The 18,395-nt window shown below is 45.6% G+C and overlaps 1 protein-coding gene across 1 annotated transcript in view; it reads left to right on the top strand.

The window, feature by feature from the left end:
• The window catches only part of Fgf2 (fibroblast growth factor 2), a 55,895-nt gene that overhangs the window by 30,345 nt on the left and 7,155 nt on the right, over positions 1-18,395 (top strand). The window contains exon 2 of the mRNA XM_075950864.1: positions 8,898-9,001. Within this exon, the coding sequence (XP_075806979.1) occupies positions 8,898-9,001 (104 nt within the window). The remainder of the gene's footprint in view (positions 1-8,897; positions 9,002-18,395) is intronic.

The raw sequence follows: 18,395 nt of genomic DNA on the forward strand, positions 1-18,395 counted from the left end.
GTACCAGCTTTTCTCTGTAGACCGATAGCCTGAGTGTGTCAACCGTAGGGAAGGGAGGGACAGCCTGGCAGTGGCGCTCCTTTGAGAAACTGGGAAACTGACTTTTTGTGGATTTTTATTGATCAGAGTATCCTATAATGGCCCTGTTCTTGGCATGAATCAGATAAACAGTGCCACAGTTTATCTGTATAAATGTATAAATAAACAGTTTAATGTATAAATGAAATGGTGTACCCTAGAAGTAGGATAATTATGGCAGGAGATTCAGAATTTTAAGCATGTTACATTGTGCTAATTTTGATTAAATTTTTATGTAGATTATTATCATTGATAGTCCCATTTTATTTTGCCATTATTAGGGTTGATAACCAGAAAGAGTTAATGGACTCCTAAGCCTATGTTCTGGCTGGGCAGTGATGGAAGAACTCAGATATCTAAGCTGCTTGGCTTTCCTTTCCCCTTTCTCTGTTCCCTTCTTCCCCTGTTTTCCTCTATGACACCAACTTTAACCTTGTGTGCAAACACAATTCTTAAAATAAACTTTCTGCGTGTCTGATATGATTGATAAAATTTAGTTTTCTGGTTGAGTTCTGAGTAGGGTTTGGGACGATAGACCAACGAAGAGTTTTTAGAAAGCCTTTTACTGAGAGGAGCCTTGCGAAGCCTCTAAGCCGAATCCGCTTACACACATGCGTGTTGTTGGGCACGCCACACACACACACACACACACACGCACACACGCACAGAGCTGACAGCTTCCGTCTGCAGCAGTGGCCCGGCACGCTTTCATCATTCTTAGTTATTCACATGTTCAAGGGATCCCCGTGGCAGGTCCTGATCAAAGATGCACAGTGGCTTTCAGGTGAACGGTGGCCATGCTGTGCAATTTAGTTATCAGGGACTGATGAACTTTCGTTCCAAGGAGGCAAGCAGACCTGGTTTAGTTATCTGTTGACTCAATTGCACTAGCACAGGCCACCACTCAGAGAGACACAGCGTCTTTCTGAACGAGGAGAGAACGAGTGTGTGGCTGTGCTTTGCGGTAAGGATGTCCTGTGTTATGCGACCTGTCGCTGTAGGTCAAGACTGTGACCTTGATGTATATGTAGTTTTCGCTGCTTTCAGACTGTCTTTGTGTGCCGTGTGAGAAGTTTTGCTTGGGTTTCACAGACCTTGGCTGAGAAACGACTTTATTGCTGGCCCAAGTAAAGAAAACCCGCACAGCTGCCGCAAGAATGCATGTGTGTGAGGGGAGAGGCTGGCTTCATAGGTCTTGGTCACAATTTCATTTCCAGGTCTTGAAATAATTGCTGGTGCGTGAGAGGCTTCTGAGCCCGAGCTACTGACTGAATTACAGGGGAATGAGCAGAGAGGCCGTGTGAGATCGGCATTATTATTTCTGTCTCAGTTCTCCAGGGAACAGGGAAACTGGATGCTTTATGATACAGACAATGGGACTTCCTATAATAAGATAATGCACAGATACACATTTTCTTGATGTGTGGGATGGGAGAGGAGGAAGGGTCTTACTATGTAGCATTGACTAGCTTAGAACTCATTATGTAGACCAGGCTAACACCAAACTCGCAGAGCTCACCTGCCTTCTGAGTCCTGGGATTAAAGACATGTAACACCATGTATGGCCAGAAAAGAAACATTAAAAACAATATCCCTGACATAGTTCGTAGATCATGCTTGCTCTCTCCCACAAAGTCTCTTGCCCCCGATTAAATGTAAGGTTTCCTAACAAATAGGTAATTCCCCAAATAATAAAGCAAAGTAGCTAACATAAGAGGCCACGGTGCTTAAAATCAGTTTTCTGTCTCTCTTCTTCCCCGTCCCCACACTTCCCCAGGCAGTCTTGCGCCATAGCAGGTGTTCTCTCTGCAGGAGAGAGGGTGAGAGGAGAGGGTACCCCTGCTAAAGAGGGGGCAATGCTGCTGCAGCGTCCACCCTGGCTGTCAAATTCAGGCTTTTGTTAAAAGCCACCCTCATGGTTTCCACGAGTTTCCCGTGTCCGACATCCTTCCAGGTTATATTTCTGGTTATTGCAAACTAGTCTCCTCCAGGGTTGTTTGTGGTCATGGTTCCAAAGGCCTTGCAGAGGTCAAGGCTAACAGGTGCTTTTTAGCCTGTTACCCGACTTCCGAGCTGTGATGACGAGGATCTCAGGTCTCCAAGGTTCCTGGCTTCAGTGGGCTCCTTACCACTCCTGACTTCTCAGGTCGATGCTACCCAAGGGAGAGGAGTGACTTTTAAGTAATAGTTTTCTCCAAGCAAGCCCTAGACACTTTGCTATTACCATTTTTATTTTTTAAAAAAATTACATTTATTTACGTAGCAAGCCACAGGCCACAGTGTGCTTATGGAGGCCAGACAGGGACAGCTTTTGAGAGTCAGTTCTCTCCTTCTACCATGTAGGTTCTAGACTTGAACTCTGGTCCTCGGTCTCAGCAGCTTTGTTCTCTGAGTTCTCGTCAGCCCATTCTGCTGTCGTTTCCCTAACGGACAGTCTGGGATGTGGGCAGAGAATGGCCCTTACCTGCTGTTACGTTAGACAGTCTTGCTAACTAGCTGCGCTCGTTCTGGAGAATCTTTACTTTGGAGTAATTTTAGATTGTGGAGCGTCACGTGATTTCACAGTGGCTCTGTACCCTCTCTAACCCTTTCTCTAGACTGATCACTTATGCAACGATCGCTGTTTCCACAACTGAAAGACAGGGATGTCACAGAGTGAACTAACCCCAGCCTTATTCGGGTTTCTCCACTCCTCCCACGGGCGTCAGCTTCTCTGGTCTAGGACCCAGGCCAGGCAAGCGCATTGCATTGAGCCTCTTGATTTTTAACGTAGAAAATGGTCCCATCTGCAAATAATCATGCCTTTCCCTTAGTTTCCAAATCTGTATGCATGGGCATGGTGTGTGTATGTATGGTGTGTGTGTATGTGGTATGTGTATATATGTGTGATTGTATGTGTGGTATATGTATGATGTGTGAAGTATGTGTGTATGGTTTACTTATGATATGTATGTGTACGGTGTGGGTGTGTGGCGTATGTGTGTGTATATGTGTGTGTGGCGTGCACTGTATATGTGTGTATGTGCTATTCACTGTATGTGTGTGGTGTGTATGAGCGTAGTGTGTATATGTGTGTGGTATATGTTTTGTGTGCATATTTGTGTATGTGTGTGGTGTGTATATGTGCATGTATGTGTGTGTATGTGTGTGGTGTATTTGTGTGTATGGTGTATGTGTATGTATATGTGTGGTATATGTGTGTGTATGTATGTGTGCGTATATGGTGTTTGTATGTATATGTGGTGTGTATATGTGTGTGTATGTATGTATGTGTGTGGTGTATGTGTACGTGTATGGTGTGTGTGTATATGGTGTATGTGTGTATGGTGCATGTGCATGTGGTATGTATATGTGTATGTATGTGTGTGTAGTGTGCACTGTACTCTTGTCCCAGATGGACTGAACGGCTTCTCTCCTGTAGGTTCAGCTCGCTCTGTTCCTCCCACATTCCCTTTGATTAGTGCCTGCTTCGCCCTCTCCTGGGGTTGTCACCCACTTTACAGTCCCCATCTGCTTTGGGTGCAGCCTGTGCTCCCCAGGAACCCACCTTCCACCGACAGTGAGTATGTCTTGTGTGAGGTGCACATTTCTCTAACTGTCATCTTCTGGGATTTCCTATGCATGCTCTGACGTCAGCGTCCGTTGGGAATGTCTTTCTGCCGTCTCTAGTCACCTAGCCCTCAGCTGTCTCCCAGCTATTCAAGACAGAAACGTACCCGCGTCGCTCCTCTGAGCTCTCTCTCTCTTCCCTGTTCTCTGCCTCCCTTTCTTTTCCTTCCCCTTCTCCTTTGTCTCCACTCATGAATCCTCTCATATGTGTTGACTACAGTTCAGCTCACGGTTTCTTCTGAACTCTCTTTCCCTGATCTCATGTCATACTAGGAAACTCCTTGACACAGAATCCCGAGCAGCCTTGGTTCCCGGCACACATCTCACGCAGCCAGGCCTGACTGCCTCACACTCCCTCAGTGGGCCAGGCCTTCCAGCTTCATCCTTTCTGCTGTGGATCTTCTATGAGATGCTCTCTTGTTAGTTATCTCTTCCTGAGCAACTGTTACTTCCTTTTCCATCCAGTTTTCCCGGTTCCCAGGAAACCTCTGATCTCAGGCTAGGTTAGGCATCTTCTGATGTGCAGCATTCCTATCTCTTATTCATGTCACAGTTTGGATATTACCCCCCTCCCCCCATCATTGTCAGCTCATGTTTCAAACGCTTGGTCACCAGCTCATGGGCTCCAGAAAAGGTGATTAGCTCTTGAAGGTGGTAACTTCACCAAGGAACGACTCCATGGCTGAATGGACTAGCAGGAGACTGGGACCCGGTTACAGGAGGCTGGTCACATACTCTTCTCACTCCCCCTTTCCGCTGCCTCTCAGCTTTCCATTGATGCAAGGTGAGCAGCTCTACTCCATCCTGCCTTCTTCACCATGATATTCTGCCTCCTCATGGGCCCAGAGCAAGAGCTAACTGTGCTGGCCTGTTTTTGTCAGCTTAATATAAACTAGAGTTAGCTGGGGAGAGAGCATTTCCTCCATTGGATTAGTCTGTGCAGGCATTTTCTTATTAGTGATTGACATGGGTGGTACCACCCCTGGGCAGACTGAGCAAGTCAGGGAGAGCAAGCCAGTGAGTAATGTTTCTCCATAGTCCGTGCTTCTGTTCCTGCCTCAGGCTTCTCCCCTCCCTGGCTTCCCACAAGGATGGACCATAAGTTGTAAGCGGAGTTAACCCTTTCCTTTCCTGACATCTAAGTCAACATTCTGTTGCTGTGAAGAGACGCCATGGCTACGGCAGCTCTTACAAAAGAAAACATTTAACTGGGGCTGGCTCACAGTTTCAGAGGTTTAATCCATTATCGTCATGGGCAGAAGCCTGCCGGCAGGCAAGCAAACATGGTGCTGGAGAAGTAACTGAGAGTTTACATCTTGATCCACGGGCAGCAGGAAGAAAACTATGAGCCACCAGGCCTAGTTTGAGCTTCTGAAACCTCAAAGCCCACCCCAGTGACACATTTCCTCCAACAAGGCTACATCTCCTAATAGAGCCACTCCCTGGTGACCAAGCATGCAATTCTATGAGCCTGTGGGGCCCATTCTTCTTCAAACCACCCCACCTAAGTTGCTCTTGGTCAGTGTTTTCTGACGGTGGCAGAAAATCACACTGGGTCATCAGCTGACTCAACCCTTTGACTCTGCGCCAAATTATCTTTTCCGCTGTGAGCTGTTGTCTCGTCTTGACAAATCTCTCACTGGCTTGGATCTCCCCAAGTAAAGTAGGCTGGCTGGCCATGGAGCCCAGGGCCCTGCTTGTCTCTAGCTCCCCAGGACTGGGATTACAAGGACACAGCACCACGCCCAGTTTATATGCGGGTCCTGGAGTTGGAGCACAGGCCCTCGTGTTAGGTCAAGCTCTTTTACTGGCAGCATCTCCTCAGCCTTCAATGTCACTGAATATCATGTGGATTCTATGAAAAAGCTTCTTGGATAGAATGATTAATTTGGACCATTCAAGTACAGTGGGCACATCAGAAAGGATGACATGCCATACTGGTGGGGTTAGGATTTTCACACATCCTATTGAAGTAAATGATTGTGGTACTCTATCTGGAGTACCTTGGACCTGGCCTGGTGACCGGAACATGATAGCACTAAAGTCCAGCTCCGTTGCTTTTCCCAGTGATAGTGTGAGATTTCCCACTCCTATTATATGTTTAGGTTCTGTGTTTTGATTGTCTTCTCTTCATTTTATATTATCTTTTAAATTCAGTAGAAGAGTTTGGCCTGGGGGATTTTGTGCTTTACTAGGCCAGTGCTCTCTGGAGCCAGGGGTGACTTGCACAGAGAGAGCTGGAAATGACCTACCCAGCAGGACTACTGTTTTTCATATGAATTCTCAAACACACATAAGATAGAGTAGAATCATGAAATACCATGTTTTGCATAGATTTGAAGCACATCAATTGTGTTTTACTTCCCCTACCTACTCCATACAGACAGACACATACTGCTGGAGTATTTTAATACTAATCTCCTGTATTAGGTCTCATTTTATGTATATAATGATTTTCTGATAGGAACAACAGTGTGATATAATAACGGAAACATATCTAGCAACTTTAATAATTATTTTAGAGTCTTTCAGAAGTTGTTCCGTGCTGCTTCTTTAGCTACTTATAAACAGTAGGGAAATTAAATTTACCTTACAATCATATTCCATTGGCTTTTAAAATTTCAAAGTGTCATTAGGGTTTTCTACTCCTGTGGGTAGTGCCCAGATGGACCCGTGGGCTATTTGTACTGGAGGACTTATGACTTCCTTTTTTTTCTGGGACCAAACACATTTGATGAACACTCTGTACCCGACCCTGTTATAATGACTTACATCATAGGTTTTTACTGGGCAGAGTTGTGAGAAGTTTGGCAGTCAAGTTTGGTATTATTTTGAGTTTGAAATGACTGTCATGGGCTCACACATTTGACTATCTTGTCCCCAGCTGGGTCCTGTGTGGGGACTCTTCTGGTAGGGGTGGGTCACTGGAGGAGATTGCCTGGCCCTGCTCTGGTCCCTTTGATCTACCAAGGTGGCTGTCACATTGTCCCACTGAACTGCCCATCACGCCTTTCCTGCTACAATGGACTACACCCCCTGAAACCTTGAGCTACAATTGAAAAGAGAGAGAGAGGAAGAGAGAGAGAGGGAGAGAGGGAAGGAGGGAGGGAGAGAGAGAGAGAGAGAGAGAGAGAGAGAGAGAGAGAGAGAGAGAAAGAAGAGGCAGAAGCTGCCTCTTCAAGAGGGAGACAGAAAAGGAAGGGACTCAGGCTGCAAGCAGGAAGGAAGACCTGCCTGCCTCAGTGGACTGGGGTGAGGGGAGTGGGCATGGCTTGTCTCTTAAAGAGACAGAACAGATCATTACAACAATAAACTTTCCTTCCTTTAGTTTGCTTCTCTCGGGTATTTTGTTGCGCTCTGGGCTTTGTTAAGAATTCACAAAATTGCCAGGTGGTGGTGGTGCACACCTTTAATCCCAGCAATTGGGAGGCAGGCAGAGGAAGGTGGATCTCTGTGAGTTCAAGGCCAGCTTGGTCTACAGAAAGAGTTCAACAACATCCAGGGCTACGCGTAGAGAAACTCTGTCTTGAAAGACAAACAAAGGAATTCACAAAATTTATTTGACACCAGGACTTGTTTTTAGGTAACATTTGTTATGCAAAATACATTTTTGGAAAGGCTGTCCTAGCAGGCAGATGCTCCCTTGAAATAGCAAAATAGAAATGTTTAACTTCATTTTACTCTCAATTAATTTGATAACTTTTTGTCCAAGACACATTATTATAATCAGTGTTGTTTTCCTGAAATCTCCATAATGTAGTGCAGTGTGCCACACTGAAGGGGCAAATCATGTGTGAACATACTGGACTTCCACCGATACTTATAAAATAAGAATAGCTAAACAGAAAGTCCCTCAAGAGGAAAGATAATACATTGGAAAATGGAAAATGGAAAGAAAAGGTAGAAGTAAGCTGTGAGGAAGCCAGGGAGACTGTTCAGGAACAGCAGTGGACTGAGTTGCTCTTTATTTGTGAAAAATTGGCCAAACACGGCTTTAAAATTGTTTCACAGACATCTTGCAAATGTCCTCATTCCCACGTAGTCTTAAAATACATTTATTTTATTAAAAACAAAAGCCCATCAAAACTTTGTTCTAATTAACTCATAAGTAGGAACACCACAGAGCCGGTTTAAGAAAGCCAGTCAAGGCTTTCCCAGTTCTGTCGCTTAGAGTGGCCATGCTGAAGCCATGGAGCTTTGCCTGGAGTCTCACACTGATCACCAGCTGCGTGTTCATTCACGTGTCTACCAGAGGGAAAGACTAGGACAGAACCGAAGCTAGGAAACTTAGCCTTCTATCCTCTCTGATGCCTTTGCTGTGTCCAGTCTTTCCTCATCGCCCAGTGCCTGCTCATTCTCCTTTGTGAATGCTATCCCCACGCCTGCTCCTGTTTGTACACGCGCACTTAGAACCATACTTAGCGCAGGGTCTACATGGGAGGAAGGGCAGGAAGGTTTTCTCTGAGTTCAGGCTGCCTTACTTAACATTACCCTTTAAAATTGTACCTGTTCTGAGATTTTCATGGGCTTCTTCTTTACAGCAGAATAATATCCATTTGTTTGGTGAGGACACATAGACTAGGTAGTTTCTTTTCTGTAGTAAACAGCAGCAGACACAGGTGTGCCAGTCTCTCTGTGGTAGGTTGTCAAGCCTTCTGGGTATATGCCCAGGAGTAGAATAGCTGGAGCATATGGTGACTGTTTAAAAACATGAATGTGGGACGGGGTCAAAGGAGGCCAGCGAGGGTAGTTGTTCCCCATCCATTCCCTCCTCTGTCCTCTGTGTGCATGGTTGGGCATGGCATGAGGACTCTGCATCATCCCCTTTCTAGCCCGGCTCAAGTGACATCCACCCAGCTCCTTCTATACTTGCTGATCTTCACATTAGATCAGTACCTTGCTGGCACGGTGTGTGTGTATGTGTTTGTGCGTGTGGTGTGGTATGTGGTGTATGTGTGTGTGTTGTGTGATGTGTGTGTAGTGTGTGGTGTGTTATGTGTGTGTTGTGTATGTGTAGTGTATATGTGTTTGTCTTTGTGGTATGGTATGTGTGTGTTGTGTATGTGTGGTATGTGGTATGGTGTGTGTTGTGTATGTTTGTGGTGTATGTATGTATGTATGTTTGTGGTGTGTGTGTGTGTTCTGTGTATGGTGGGACTGCCTCTTTGCTTTCTGGTGCCATAAAGATAATTTTTCTGTGTTACTTACAGTCAAACTACAGCTCCAAGCAGAAGAGAGAGGGGTTGTGTCTATCAAGGGAGTGTGTGCAAACCGGTACCTTGCTATGAAGGAAGACGGACGGCTGCTGGCTTCTGTGAGTAGTCCTTTCTTGGGGTTTTCTTTCATTTGTTTTGTGTGGTTCTTTACTAGCATTGGACCTGAGTCTTTGTTTGGGTTTTATGTGCATCACTTTAATCTTTGTATCTCCCTAGATAACAGCAGTCTCTGCATTTCATAGACTTTAGGACTCTAGTAGGGAGGGACACACAGTGCACGTGAGGTCAAGGCCAGGCATTCTGCAGTCCAGTTGACTCTAGACTCCAAATGGCTACAGGTTGGCCTTGGCAGGATAATCGGCACGGCTGTGTGCAGGGCCCATAATTTTCGTTTGGTAGCTAAAAGCATTTTAAGACCCTCTACTAGAGTAGCCCATGCCTGTAGTGCAGAGTATGGCAGATGCACTGGACAGCAGCCTTCCAAAGCAAGTATTCTCTGCCCCAGTGGGTCCACTGTGCAGGAAGGCAGAGGAAGTGTAGTGTGGGTGCTTTATTGAGTTCCTTCTGTATTTCACACATATGCATAGTATACATGCATGAGAAGGTTGGAAGTAATTTAGGGAAGACAGGGACCAGCTTGCGGAGAGTACAGGGAGGTGGCTTCTACGCAGGGTCTGAGGTGAAAAGGATCCCAGGCAGAGGTAGAGCTGAAGCTGTGGATCCAAGAGGCCACTTAGCGTATCTCTCAAATTACACGCCGCCGCTCACCACAGCTGGAGTGTGAGCTGGAGAGGACAGAACACAATGAAAGGGACCGGAGAGGCTGGCAAGGCAACCAGCCAAGCCTGCTGTCAATTCTTACATCATGCTAACCATGCTCGCTGCGAGGCTGCAGAGTTCCCGGGCCAGCAGGGGTTGCCTCTGGGTGAGAGCACTCTGGCGGTGGAGCAGAGTGGCTTAGAGGAGCCTGGGAGGCTAATCAGAGTTGAAGAGGAAACACTGCTGTGGCCAGAACAACTGTGGGCATCTCCTAGGGACTGGGGAAGGAGGGCGAGGTAGACGGAGGCACACGACGCTGGGCCCACTTTAATGAGCTCTGTTTATGCTGCCCGCTGCTGTTCACACGTGGTGAAGCTAGCTGTTAGAGTACTAAGCAGCGCTCCAGCAAGCTATCTTTTACCCCTTTATCTGCATTCTTCTGTACTCCCTGCCTCTGCGGCCTTGTTTTGTGCTGGAGGACAGTCCTCCTAGGCTTTATCAGCAGTTTTCCTGCAGTCACAAGGCCACATCTGGGCCAAAGTTTCTGCCTGGTAAAGGAACTGCAGACTCTCTGGACACCGCCAAAACACAAGCAACATTTGCAGGGCTGGCCTTGTTTGGATCATAACCGGCTGTGGACAGCGCTCGCCCGGGAGCCATGAGGCTCCATTCTTCCCTTTGTTTTACCTGGTGTGTAACTGGATTGTGGGGAGCCTAGATGGCAATCATGAAAGGAACCGTTCTCAAGAACTCAGGCGGGTTGGCTGATTCGTCTGCAATGATTAAAAAGCACCATGGCTGTCAAGAGCTCTGGGGATGGAAGCCGCCCTCTCGCCACCACCATCTCTGTGACAACTGGGTCACAAATGAGAGGAAAGAAGTCAAAGATAATAGCGTTGAAAATGGAGTTGTGTCCAGGTCTTCATGGAGAATTCTGTTTCTCTTGACAAATGGGTGTCAAACTTTGTAATGTATTAAACTAGACCGTGTTTCCAAGTCCCTTCCTCAGCAAAGGTGTTGCAAGGTGAAGGCCATCTTGCCCTACTGAGTCTTACTGGATTTCTGTCCCCTTAGTGCAGGCCAACTCTTCATGATGCAACAGACTGCCACCAAGTTGATAGAGTAAAAGTCAGTTTAGGAAACTGTCACAAACTCTCAGCTGGGACAAAGTCCAGTTGTTAAACACACACACACACACACACACACACACACACACACACACGGACAATTCAGGATTTATCAGGCTCTTCTGGACAGCTGGCGTGTGTTCCAGCCCCCATCCGAGGGCTCAGCCCTGCCAAGTCACAAGCTACTCTCTGGACTCAGCATCTAGTTCAGATGGCTGGCTGCCATGCAGTCTCAGAAAGTCCCTCTTCTCTGCTGGTCAGGGTGGGCTGAGTCTTCTAGTGAAGAAGTCGGTGCTGTCCCTCACAGCAGGAGAAGTGCCGATGGCCTTGCCAAGGGGCCCTTCTCCCTGAGTCTGATCTGCCATATTGAGCTGTCAACAGCAATGACTTCTGGAGTAACTCCAGTGTCCTGATCGGGAACCATCACTTGGAGAAGCTGTTTGTAAGCTTGTGCTTGCTCAGGCTTAAGTCTGGCCACCTTCTAGCTGGCCCCATGTCACCCGGTGTGTATGTGAGGGCAACACAGGATTGCTGTGAATGTCACCCACTGAGTGAAAATGGGGACATAAAACGCTTCTAGGGATAGTTGCGAAGGCTTATTGTACATATGAGAAGAGAACAGACAGAAGCATCTGGAAGAGTCCAGATTGAGCACAGCCAGCAGAATAGACCAGGCCATGAGAGGAGAGAGGGCAGAGAACATGCAAAGAAGAGAAGAGCGGGGGGAGCAAGTGAGGGAAGGGGACCAGGAGCCAAGAGTGGAGAACCAAGAGCACAAGCACTGAGGACCAAGAAGGAGGCCAAGAGGAGGGAAAGAGCCCCGGGCCAAAAGGGCTGGGTTCTAAAAAGCGAAGCTGGGGAGGGGAAGGGAAGCTCAGGGCTGGAGCGGTTTAGAGTGGGGGTGAGAAGAGCTGAGAGGAGCCAGGATTCTGTAGCTGGTCTTGTGCAGAGAGAGCCTGGCAGCCAGGGTCCACTGTGATGTGTTAATAGGCTTCCCAATTAGCCATTGTCTTGAGTTTCTTTGGGACCTAACATTCACTAGGTAACTCCCATAGTGGCTCCCCAAACACACACATCCTCCTGGCGGCAACAGCACTCAGAGAGCTGAGCTGGCTTTACTGCTGGTTGAAGGTGCAAGAAAGGACTGCAGCACCTTTACCTGACGATGTCTGACAGCATTCAGGTTAAAGCTTGCTTGTCATTTAAAACTGTGTGTTTCTGTGTGTGTGTGTGTGTGTGTGTGTGTGTGTGTGTGTGTGTGTGTATTCTCATATGTGTAACTGCTTGTTTGTGTATGTATCATTATGTGCAGTTCTGTGGAGTCCACAAAGAGCAGCAGATCTTCTGGAACTGGAGGCAGTAGACAGTTGTGTACCTTGTTTTGGTTTGTTTTGCCCAGGATCTCTTGCTAGAGCTTGCCCAGTAGGCTAAGCTGACTGAACTGAAAGCCCCGGGGTCCTCAGCCTCCACTTCAACAGTGCAGGGATTGCAAGCACATGACACCATGCCTTTTTTTTTGTCCTTTTTTTTTTTTAAAAATAAGATAGTGTCCTACTATGTAGCCTCAGCTAGCCTGGCACTACCTATGTGTAGCTGGAGGCTTTCTGTCCCACCCACCTGTTCCTAATTAACCAATCTGAGGCTTAATCTCAATTGTAATTGTTTGACCAATGGCTCAGACTTCTTATTGGCTAGCTCTACATATAAATTAACCCATTTCTATTAATCCGTGTAGCAACATGAGGCTGTAGCTTATCGGTAATGCTCAGACATTTTTTTTGCCTTTGGTGGCGACATGGTGTCCCCTGACTCCGCCTTCTCCATATCTCTGTTTGGATTTCCCACCTAGCTCTAGTCTATCCTGCCATTGGCCAAATGAGCTTTATTTATCAGCCAATAAAAGTATCACATATACAGAAGGACATCCCACATCACCTTTGTAGATCAGGCTGACCTCTGACGCATAGAAATCCACCTGCCTCTGTCTCCTAAGTACTGTGATTAGAGACATGTGCTACTATGCCTGGCAGCGGCAGGCTTTTTAAACGTGAGTCTGGAGCTCAGATGCAGACCCTCATGCTTGCATGGAAACCCTTTGACGGCATCTCTCCAGCCCTGGAAAGCATTTGTTAAAAGAGATGATCCTCTTTTCAGAGCAAGGAAATACGAATGTCCAAATAGCAGCTGTACCCCACTGTAAAGGCCAGTATTTGGAAATAAAGTTGTAGTTCTTTGATACATGGCAGGCTTCTTACTCAGTTTCTTTTTGTTTGTTTGTCATTTTGTTTGAGACAGAGCTTCTCTGTGTAGCCCTGGCTGTCCTGTCTGTAGACCAGGTTGGTCTTGAACTCACAAAGAACCACCTGCCTCTGCCTCTTGAATGATGGGATTAAAGGCATGTACTACCACTGCCCAGCATACTTGAGGGGTTTTAACAGGGAGATAGATTCTATAATGCAGAAAAGTAGGGGAAATGGTGTTTTAGGGTTCAGTATGCAGCTTGAATGTCTGCACTGGTCAAATCTGTCAGAAACAAGAGTGGTTTTTTAAAGTTGCATCATTGTAAAAAGATGAATTGCTAGATTGAATGCAGAAAGTATGGTCAAGTCAGAATTGATGCTCTCAGAAGCCACTCCCAACAATCCTCCACAGCCTTTTTATAAGATTGAGACCACATTGGCTCTTAACTTTTCCCATTTGTGGTTTTTATTTAGTTTTGAAATCCTCAACAGGGATACTTGCATCACATCTGCTTTGAATTCTCAGAACTGGCACAATCAAATACATTTTGAGATTCCTATTGAGCAAACGTCTTCATAAGCCAAAATTGCAGAAATCAAAGTACTGTAAATGAGTAAATAACTCAGAAAACAGAGCATGGGGAAGTGGCTCTAAGGTTCAAACCTAAAACGGAGCAGAGGACCAGAGCCAACATGCAAACTCGAGAGGTACTGAGAAGCCGTGGGGCATCTTGCCGAGGCACAGATTTCTCTAACTCTGGAAGTCATCTGATCTGGTGAGGCCTGGAGAAGGGACAGAGCTTGTTCAGAAATTGTGCACGTTAGTTAGGGGGTGAGGCAAAGCTGAAACCCGGGCTGACTGGCTGGCTGGAAGCTGTCGTGGATGTTAGACTCTTGGAAAAAGCCGTCTGAGTTTCCCCAGAGAGTCTGTCGTCAGTACAGATAAACCACAGTCTATATTTCAACTCAAAGCTGGCTCTCTCGGGCCCTGTTTCTCCCCGATTCAGATTCTGCAACATCAGTGTAGCTTTGACCTATCTAAAATATTTTATTTGCTCATTAATTTAGCAGGTGTTTATTGACCACTTACTATGTGGCAGGCATGGGTACCACAACAGATATACTAAATAAAAATGCCACATGGATTTTATAGGAAGGGTGCCACCAAGTAGCTCTGGTTATTTCGAGACAGAGTTTCTTTGTGTAACAGTCCTGGCTGTCTTGAAACTAAGTCTTGTAGACCAGGCTGGCCTCGAACTCACAGACATCTGCCTGCCTCTGCCTCCCGAGTGCTGGGATTAAAGGCGTGAGCCACCGCCTGGCTGCAGTTTACTCTCTTACTATACTAGTTTTATTAATTCTTTGAGAATTCCTTATATTTTGCTCATATTCATTCCCCATTCTTTCCCCTAACTTCTCCAATATCCATACCTACCTTCTCACCCTTCCCAACTTTATACTGTATTTTTTAAAAACCCGAGTTTAATTTATGCTGCTCATACACTCCTGGGTGTGGGTCATACAATGGAGTATCAGGGGTCACAGCCTTTAGGAAAACTGATTCTCTGCCCTAGAAGTCATCGCTGTCAAGGGTGGAGGCTGGCAAGCCCCTCCCACCTCCTGCATAGAATGCGGGTTGGCTTGATCTTGTGTGACTCTTGTGCGGGCAGCAACAGCATCTGGGAAAGCCGTTCTCTCTTTAGGGATGATTACATTCAGCCCCTGGAGAAATGATTTTCTGCATGTGTACATGTGATGGAGGTGGTGCGGGTGGTGCAAGTGTGTGCATGCGCATTTAGAGGCCCAAGGTTGACATCTCGTATCTTCCTTATCACTATCCACCTTATGTACCAAGGCAGGGTGTCATGGCAGTTTTATGTCAGCTTGACAGAAACTCTAGTCATTTGGGAAGAGGGAACCCTAGCTGAGAAAATGCCCCCAACAGATTAGCCCATGGGCAAATTTATGGTGTGTTTTCTTGATTGTTGATTGATGTGGAAGGGCCCAGCTTATTGTGGGCAGTGCTGCCCCTGGGCTGGTGGTCTCATAAAGCAAATTGAGCAGTCCATATGGGAGAAAGTTAGTAAGCAGCACCCCTGCATGGCCTCTGCATCAGCTCCTGCCTCTAGAGTCCTCTCCCAACCTCCCACAGTCCTGGACTGTGATGTGGAACTACAAGCTAAAATAAACCCTTTTCTCCCAAAGTTGCTTTTGGTCATAGTGTGCTATCACGGCAATAGAAACAATAATGAAGACATAAGATTTCTTGCTGAATCTGGAGCGAGTTTGGCTAGTGTAGCTAGCCAGCTTGCTCTGGGGAATTGGTCTGTCTTCAGTTTGCTGAGCTTACAGGTGACCACCACTTCTACCTGGCTTTTATGTGGGTTCTGGGCATCTCAACTTTTGTCCTGATACTTGCCTACCAAGTGCTCTCTCCACTAAGCTCTCCCTCCAGACGGAGGGGTTCTTTCCTGTAACATTAGCAGTTCTAGATTGGTCTTTGTAACACTTGTGTTTTAACTTTGTCGTGTGGTTTTACATATTTAGGGGGGACAGTGCATGTCTGGTATAGTTATATAATATATAACGATCACATCAGGGTAAACTTTTCTTAAAAATACAATTTGCTTTTATAACAGTTTTAACTGTGCAGGAAAGTCAGGAAAATGGTTCACTAATGGATCTTGCACTAGGGCAGCTGGCTGCCTGACACGCCGTGATACCAGTAGCTAAAGTCCACACTGACTTACAAAACTTTAATTTTTCCCTGAAGACCCTATTCAGAGCTAGCTTTGGTCATCCTGTCTCTGGAGTTTCCTCTAGACAGTGACCATTTCTTAGACTCTCCTTATTTTTCACTACTTTGACATTCAGGCAATTTAAGGATCCTCCAGTTTGGGATTTCCTGGTGTTTTTCTTGTGGCTAGACAGAGTCCCAAAAGTTTGAGAGGACAACCGCAGAAGTACAGACTTCATCATCTGGCTGAGGGAGTGGGTGTCTCCGCTCTGAAGTTAGTCTTTCCTTTCCTTGGAAAGGGAGTCACTAAGAAGGAGTACATTGTTAAGAGATGGAGCATCATAAGGAAGTCACCATGCAGCAGTTACAGCTAGGGAATGGTGTGTTGCAGGCAGGAAGTCACCATGCAACTGTTCACACCGAGGGGAGGTACTTTTCAGGTAGGAAGTCACCATACAACTGTTCACACCTAGGGGATGGTGTCACTGTGTAGGCAATCACTCTTACAGGGTGGAATATGGTGGTTTTGCTTTTTATCATTGAAGATGGGAAGTGTTACCTAGATAAGTTATTTGAAATTTCTTTATGTAGGATATTTGTCTATTCTCCATCTACTTCTCAGTTCAATTATTTTGAAAAGTATTTAACCAAAGATTTTGTTACTGAAACGTTTGAGAACCCTTGCGTTTGGCTCTGTGCTCTTGATACCTCTCAATGTGTTTATTTTGAGCACTCCATTACTTCTTGGGCACCAAGACTCACATGTACCCCCCGCCCCAGTGTGACCTAGAGTGACTTATTTCTCCAAGGAGTCTTGTTCTTTTTATTAGAAAGTGGAATCATACATGACTTAGTGTGCTTGCTGCTTCTGGAGCTGTTGTTGCTTCCAAGCTCTGCCAGAGATTTGTATATTACCAGCCTTCTTATATGCATATGTATGAATATCTCTCTATATAGTTATCTGAGTTTGCATTATACTAAATAAACATGGGTTACTATGTCCTGAGGCCACCATCTCATCCATGATCTGTTGGTGTCATGGAATATTAGGCCCCATCTTGCTTGGCTCTCATTTTTCACTCCAATAGTGCCTTGGAGTCACGCCATCTCTTCACAACAATAGAAAAGTAACTAAGACAAATGGTTTCTTGGAAGTTTTGTACATAGTACCCTGTGGCATCCCAAATTCACAAGTATTTTTCAAAATCCTATTCTGTATTCATTAGTGAAGGAAAGGTTTCAGTGGTTAAGAGGACTTGTTATTTCAAAAGACCCAGGTTTGGTTGTCAGCACGCATATGGTGGCTCACAGCCATTGTCAGCTTCAGTTCCAGGGGATCTGATGCCCTGTTCTCACCTCTGTGGGCACATACATACATACAGGCAAAGCACTCATATACATAAGATAACTAAATCTACAAAAATATTAAAGTGGATCCTAATATACCTACTAATACATATCATATATTTGTATATTTATTTATACATCTTGAATTTATTTGTATGGTTTAAAATATCCATGTTATGGTATAAAAAATCAGAAGCTAACACTAAGATGCTTCAACGTAAAATTTAATAATGGTTGGGCCATATTTTCAGTCTCCCATAGTAGGAGAATGAAAGTAACCCAGATTAAAAGCACAGCAGTCTCTTTATACCAAGTGAGCAAATGATTAAAAGTGGAATTTTGCAGTTATTTTTTATGATCATAGGAAAGGGACATGTTATAGGTTTATGGTTAGACAGTTAACTTACTATGAAACATCTTATGGTCAGTCAATTCTCAGAACCATAGAAACAGTTTATGATATGATTCACAAGATTATTGGGGAAGAACCACCTAACATTGTTAACTAAAGAGAAAATGGAGTCAACTTTCCCTTATAATATATGATAAAAGGTATATGGCTTTCTATATAAGTATCATTTGGTTGACATATATTTATTAAGAAGCAGTGATTTTTTTTCCTGTTTTCTTTTAAAGGAATAGTTGATTGCCCATGACGCAAGGCTACTCTGTGAAGTTGATTTCTCAATATTTCCCTAAATAATGTGGTAGCTTTTTAGACTCCTTTACTTACATTATTTCCAGACCCAGCGATCTGAAGGCTGTTTTCTTTCTTTCTTTCTATTTATTAAAGACTTCTGTCTCTTCCCCGCCACCGCCTCCCATTTCCCTCCCCCTCCCCCAGTAAAGTCCCCCTCCCTAGTCAGCCCAAAGAGCAATCAGGGTTCCCTGCCCTGTGGGAAGTCCAAGGACCACCCACCTCCATCCAGGTCTAGTAAGGTGAGCATCCAAACTGCCTAGGCTCCCCCAAAGCCAGTACGTGCAGTAGGATCAAAAACCCATTGCCATTGTTCTTGAGTTCTCAGTAGTCCTCATTGTCTGCTATGTTCAGCAAGTCCGGTTTTATCCCAGGCTTTTCCAGACCCAGGCCAGCTGGCCTTGGTATACAGGCAAATTGACACTAAAAGGCAGAGTCTCTTCCTCCTCTTTAAAATGAGAATTGCAGAAACCAGTATGTTCTAGATTGCTTATTCCACAGAAACCAGTACATTCAGCTGGGCAGTAGTGGCGCACACCTTTAATCCCAACACTGGAGGCAGAGGCAGGCGGATCTCTGTGAGTT

The sequence above is a fragment of the Microtus pennsylvanicus genome, chromosome 16 (genome assembly GCF_037038515.1).
Source record: "Microtus pennsylvanicus isolate mMicPen1 chromosome 16, mMicPen1.hap1, whole genome shotgun sequence".
In the NCBI taxonomy this organism is placed as follows: domain Eukaryota; kingdom Metazoa; phylum Chordata; class Mammalia; order Rodentia; family Cricetidae; genus Microtus; species Microtus pennsylvanicus.